General features: G+C 38.6%; 1 protein-coding gene across 1 annotated transcript; it reads right to left on the reverse strand.

The window, feature by feature from the left end:
- Positions 1-5,429: 5,429 nt before the first annotated feature.
- On the reverse strand, positions 5,430-6,500 carry OR7A281 (olfactory receptor family 7 subfamily A member 281). Its single transcript, XM_024995307.1, has one exon. The coding sequence runs from the start codon at positions 6,498-6,500 to the stop codon at positions 5,430-5,432; it is 1,071 nt and encodes a 356-aa protein (XP_024851075.1).
- Between the last annotated feature and the right edge of the window lie 290 nt (positions 6,501-6,790).

Here is a 6,790-nt window from a genome sequence, read left to right on the forward strand (position 1 = left end):
GCCAGTAAAACTAAATTTGTATTAATATTTCTCTATTAACTCTCTTGTCCTCCAGCTATCTAAATCTCCCAGCACTTTATCCCAATCCCGAGCTTAAGTTTTCTCTAGCCTGTGAGACTCAGGTAACTTGACTAGGTCCCTTGGTTCAATAAAGCATTGACCTATGGTGGGGACTTAGCTCATGAAATCCTTAGAAAAGCTTTTTTACCCTTTCTGAGAGGGACAAGTGTGTTCCTTTAATGTTAAACATTGGGCAGTTCACTCCATGGCTTCCTGACACTTTTGCTAAAACCTTTAGGAATTCCATATTACATCTGAAGTTAAGAGCTAACAATTAGCCCTTGATTTAAAAAGGTTTGTAAGTTGTGAGATATATTTAGATACTGCCAAACACCATAACCTACCTCAACAGATTACAGAGATTATCAGATTTAATTTTTAGAGAAGCTTCTTCTGTGAGGTAGTATTACTATAACTCCATCCTCCATTTCAGGAATGAGGTTCAGAGGAATTTCACATTCTGCTAAAAATTACAAACCTGTTTTGGGATGGAGTCTTGACTGGAATTTTATCAGGATGTTTCCAGTTCTCTAACTCTGGTTTACAGTTCCCAGTCAGAGAACTGGGTTTTGATCCTGGAGATATGTGGCAGTGTCAAAGAAGATGCTGCTAAACACCCACAATACCCAGGACTCAACACAGAAAATTGTCCTGCAAAACTGTTAACAGCTATAATGTTATAAACACACTTTAAACCAGCACTGCTCCAAGTTTCTAGCTTCCCAGGTGGCTCAGTGGTTAAGAACCTGTCTATCAATGCAGGGTATGTGGATTCGATCCCTGAGTCAGGAGATCCCCTGGAGAAGGAAATGGTAACCCACTCTAGAATTCTTGCCTGGGAAATCTGGACAGAGGAGTCTGGAGGGCTACAGTCCATGAAGTCTCAAAGAGTTGAACACAACTGAGTGACTAGCACACATACACAGCTCCAAGTGTACTGTGCATACACGTCACTGAGGATTCTAATTCAACTATAAATTCCAGCTAAGTAGGTGTTCAGTGGGCCCAAGGGCCTGGCATTTTTAACAGCTACCAGGAGGTGTGATGCTGCAGGTCCTGGTCTGTGGGTCACACTTTGAGTAACAAGGCTATAACTGTGTGTAAGTCATAGGTAAGTTTAGGTGTTCTGTACCAAAAGAAAATCCACTTTTGTACGTAATTTTGAAAGCAAAAGGTTTTACTCACTGCAGAGGTTGTAATGAAATCTGTTTTTGATTCTTCATATAAGGATTCTTGTTGTTTATTCAGTCCCTAAGTCATGTCCAACTCTTTGCCACCCCATGAGCTGCAGCATGCCAGGATTCCCTGTCCTTCACTATCTCCCAGAGTTTGCTCTTGAATTGTATCAAATCACATACATCAAGAAAATACTTTGTAATAACAGGCAAAATAAATGTCTCAAAAATATGTCCACATCCTAATCCTAATAACTTTTAATATACATACATAAAGGCAAATTGTTGCAGAAGCTAATAGAAGTATTCTTGTTCAGGTTTCAGAGACTGTAATAGGCCTCTGACTGAACAGAGACCCTGAAGAGAGTTACATGCCAAACTGCTGACCAACAGAAAGGTGTGTGTGCTCCATCATGTCCGACTCTGCCACCCAATGGATGGTAGCCCACTGGGCTCCTCTGTCCATGGGATTTTCCAGGCAAGAATACTGGAGTGGATTGCCATTTCCTCCAGCAAGGGATCTTCCCAACATGGGGACTGAACCTGCAACTCCTGCATTGGCAGGTTGATTCTTTCCCACTGAGCCGCTTAGGAAGCCCCATGAATTACCTGGGTTTGTATAAAGTCATTACAATGGACTTCTGAATGTGGAGGAAAGAGGAAGAAAAATTGGAGTCAGAGATTTGAGGATGTTACACTGCTGGCTTTGAAGATGAGGAAGGACCATGAGACAAGGAATGAAGGTGCCCCTAGAAAGTAATCTAGGAAGGCAAGACCTTCTTCCCTGGAATGTCCACATGGATCCCAGATTTCCCAGACATCCTGTATTTGGCTCAATAAATGAGCTCTGGCTTCTGACTTCTAGAACTTCACCTGTAAATGCAGGTACAAGTTTATAATTAGAGACATAGCTCAACAACAAGTGGAGGAGCACATAGAGAAATGCTTTTGTAGTTAAGACAGAAGCAAGGCAGAGATGCACAGCTGGAGAGAAAGGGGGTGGGTGTCCCCCCAGTGAGGAGGAGCATAGTAAAGTGACAATTAAGTGATTTACACGGGTCAGTTCTTTCTGGTCATGGTTTACCTTCAGCCAATTATTTGGCTTCTTTTTCCACACCTGACCTACCCTGGGACTCTCCCTTGGATGCACCTGCATCCCTCAGCCAAGATGGATCTCAAAGTGAAGGCTTCTGGGAGGAGCAAGACTCTTAATGGCCTGGCATTATCCCCTGAGTTTTGACCTCCAAATAAACTTTCTGAGCATGTGCAGGGTCTCCCTTCTCCTAAAAGCAGGGGTGGGGAGAGGGGGAGGGGGGAGTGAGATCCCTTAATCCTTTGCTTTGTCCTGGCCATGTCTATACATTAAGATGTTTACAAGAGGTGAAGACTGGCTGTTTACCCTATTTACCCTGTTTCTGTTGTTACTTCCATTTCAGAGGTCAAACGAGGCCAATTGTAAATGCCTTAAACTGGAGCCCACCTATCTCTTGTCTCAGGAAATGTAAACAGGAGGCCAGTTGTAAATATTTAACCTGAAGCCCATCTATGTCCTGCCTCACTTTGACCCTATATGGTCTAACCAGTACTGTCAAGGTGTTGTTGAAATAATATATTAGCAAAAGAGTGATGACATATACTAAAATATGGTTATTAATTTCAAATTTCATTATAATGTCTCCTTTCACCTTATTTCTTTCCCTGTTCATCTATACTCCTGTCTTGGCTTCATGCAGAAATGCTACTCTTCAAGAACCATTATCTTTTTGACTTTCTGTAACAATATGTAGATCTTAAACCCGTTGTCTTATTCTTTAACTACATATGGATATTTTTGCTTGGTTATTAAAATCTTTTCTTGAGTGGTCATTAGCTTACAATATTTCCAAAACTCCCTTAAAATCCCCTATCTTTAACCCTCTAGTGATATTTCTAAACTATTTAATTATCCTACTCTATCCCTAACAAGTGTGCTTAATTAAAAGAATAAATACATAAATAATACACACATGTACATACTTCATAATTTTGGATGTGTAAGTGAAAAGTGAAAGTGAAGTAACTCAGTCATGTCCGACTCTTAGTGACCCCATGGACTGCAGCCTACCAGGCTCCTCCATCCATGGGATTTGCCAGGCAAGAGTACTGGAGTGGGGTGCCATTGCCTTCTCCGTTTTGACTACACAAGTACTTTTATAGTTTCAGATTTTCTCACAGCATTCTTCTTTACAAATTATGATAATTTTTTTCATATTACCTTTGGAAGTAAGGAAAGGGGGGCTGAGGAATTGCATTTCTAAAAAATACATAACAAAACAATAAAATTATCATACACCTTCTCAAGTTGTGTAAAAATGGAAGCAGGCAGTACATACTGTAAACTGTTAAATGACTTTCTAAATTCTTCAACTGGTACACTGTAAATGAGTACAGTTTACTGCTTGTACTTTTGCTTTAATAAATTTATTAGAATTTTAAAAATGTAATGTCCATGCCAAGGTAGGATCTGGAGCAAATATAGCTGAGTCACAGCTGACTGGAATGGGAGATATCTCTTCTAACAGGCAGAAATTAAGGTTTCACATGTGTGTATTAAGATAGTAAAATTAAGGTAATTCACATTTAATAAATTTATTTCCCCTTGCAAATTAGAAGCTTAACCTCCACATATGAAAGTTGTTCAGTGACAAATTCTTCAAGACAGAAGAGCAGTACAACCACACACAACATCGTGGATGAGCCTTTGAAATACAAGGTAGAGGTTCATGCCGACTACAGACTCATGAGAAGCCCTGCAGAGATCAGAACAACTTCACACTGTTCCATCTCATTTGAAAAGAGAGATACTATATTAAACAATTTTATTTTAGGCAAGTTTGTATGCAGCAATAAGTAAATGATGAAATAATCAAACTGGATGAAACTGAGAGCAATAATAATAAACTGATTCTATGTATTCTAGGACCTTGTTCTGAAGTTGAAGATAACATTCATAATCACTCAGTTGTTCAAGTTTGTTTCATATAGCTCTTTGAAAAAGGGACTCCAGTGAGGTCCCTTTGATGCCCCATGGCGAGGTTGGAAGGACATGGATGTTTGCACAACACCTGTGTCCACAAATCACATACTGAAGAGAATCTGAGTTTTCTGTGTCATCCTTTAATAATGAGGATAATACTTAATGGATATTATTGATACTGTTCATTCTCTGCCCCCATAGAGGCCTGACAAAATTATGAATAGATGGAGATATTTTATTAAGAGAAATGGAAAGAATAATAATTACTGATAGCACTAGAAATTTCTAATCAGGAATAATATATATATATATATATATATATATATATATATATATATATATATCCCACAAGTCCTTCAACTTAAAGAATGTACCTTTCAAACAGATACTCATAGTCCATATTTTAGTGAATCTATGAATCACCTGAAAATATAGATTTAGTATAGTGATAAATGCATGATTTCATATTTTGCTTTGTCTTAACTAAAGTGAAGTCTAGGGTCATATTATATCAATCTATTTTTTCATATTTGTCTTTCAGTGTAGATTTAACTTGGAAACATGTAGTATATTATCAGTATTTGCCAGTAGTGATGGAAGACACAGTGGACACCAGCTGTATATCAGAACAAGATCCTAATAATTAGAACAAGATCCTATGATCAGTGATAACAACGAGTAATTTAAAATTTGTATTATCAAGAAGAGTAATTAGGACAGGCATATGCACAGAATGATGTTGTGAAAAATTATAACTACGTTATCAGTTTTCCTCTTTTATAAACTTATTAATAGTTGTGAATGCCAAAAGTAGGGATCTTCCCCCAGAGGGGTTGAATAATTCATAACTCTTCTTTTAGTCAAGCAAAAGAAAACAATGCTCACTCTAGCCTTACTATTTCATCTGAGGAGAAATTATTCTTAAGAGATCATGTGGTCCCTTGATATAAATGGGAATTTCCAATGTTTTATATCCAAAACTGGAAACATGGGAAAATAGGAAACTTAAAAGGGACAAATATAGGATATCAGACATCACAAAGCATAAAAGTGAGTTACATAAATTGTACAAAGTTGAAATCAAAATAAAAATTTCAAGAAAAATAGAAGAGGCATCTTCTCTTTCCACAATCTGACCAAACAATGGCAACACTGGGCTCAATGTTTGAGCTCTGCTACTACAGGTACTTCTTAAGATCTATGACAATAGGACCTTTTAAAATTACCTTTCCAAAGAGTTTTTGCAGACCCTTCTTTAAGTCTTTATTCCTCAGACTGTAGATGAAGGGGTTCAGCATGGGTGTGACCACAGTGTACATCACCGAGGCTGTTGCACTTGAGTGTGAGCTGCGAGTACCAGCCAAGCTAAGGTAAACACCTAAGCCTGTACAATAAAATACCGAGACAACTAAAAGGTGCGATGCACAGCTGGAAAATGCCTTATACTTCCCCTGAGCAGATGAGATTCTATGTATGGAGGAAACTATCTTAGAGTACGAGTAAATGATACATATAAGGGAACCACCAGCCAGGAACACAGTTTTAAAATACATCTCCAAATTATTGAGAAAAGTGTCAGAACAGGCAAGTTGGATCATCTGATTGAGTTCACAGAAAAAATGGGGAATTTCTAAGACTGTACAGAAGGACAGTCTAAACATCATTAAGCTTTCTAACAAGGAATTCAGGACACTGATGATCCAGGACACCAGCACCATCAGTCCACAGATCCGAGGGCTCATGATGACCGTGTAGTGCAGGGGGTGGCAGATGGCCACAAAGCGGTCATAGGCCATCACAGTCAGGAGGCAGACGTCCAATCCTATAAAGAGTGCAAAAAATTGCATCTGGATAATACAGCCTTCATAGGTTATAACTTTACTCTGTGCCCAAATGTTCTTCAACATCTTTGGGATGGTGGTGGAGGTGAAGCAGATGTCTACAAAGGACAGGTTGGAGAGGAAGAAGTACATGGGGGTGTGCAGGTGGGGGTCTGAGCTGACGGCCAGGATGATGAGCAGGTTTCCAAATATAGTGATCAGGTACATGGAGAGAAAAAGCCCAAATATGAGGGGCTGCAGTTCAGGTGACTCTGAAAATCCCATAAGAAGAAATTCTGAACTTGCTGTTTGGTTCCTTACTGTCTCATGGTGGGTATGATTACCAGGAAAGTGGTAAATATCATGACTGTTTTCATACAAACTGGCATTATTCACATTTTTTAAATGGGACCATGTATCTTTTGCCATGAAGAAGTTAATTTCAGTATTTTGTTCATGGATTTGAATCTTTTTAGGGATTTCCCTGTGCCATCTCTAATTAGCAAGTTTTTCCTCAAGATGTCATGTATTCAAGTTTTTAATGAGAAATTCTTTCACGTATTTGAGGAATTTGTCTTGAATTGAGACAAAGACCAGGCACTGTACATGCAATAAATGCACTGTTCTGAAAAACAAAAATTCCAAATTCCAGTTATGGAGAAGAGAAGCAAATAAAAAACAATATAAAGTGTGTCCAATGGTTATTGATGCTACGAAGA

Source organism: Bos taurus, chromosome 7 (assembly GCF_002263795.3).
Source record: "Bos taurus isolate L1 Dominette 01449 registration number 42190680 breed Hereford chromosome 7, ARS-UCD2.0, whole genome shotgun sequence".
NCBI classification, from domain to species: Eukaryota; Metazoa; Chordata; class Mammalia; order Artiodactyla; family Bovidae; genus Bos; species Bos taurus.

Excerpts from the sequence above, each read along its gene's own strand:
- OR7A281 (XM_024995307.1), bottom strand. The coding sequence starts at position 6,500 with ATGGCAAAAGATACATGGTCCCATTTAAAAAATGTGAATAATGCCAGT.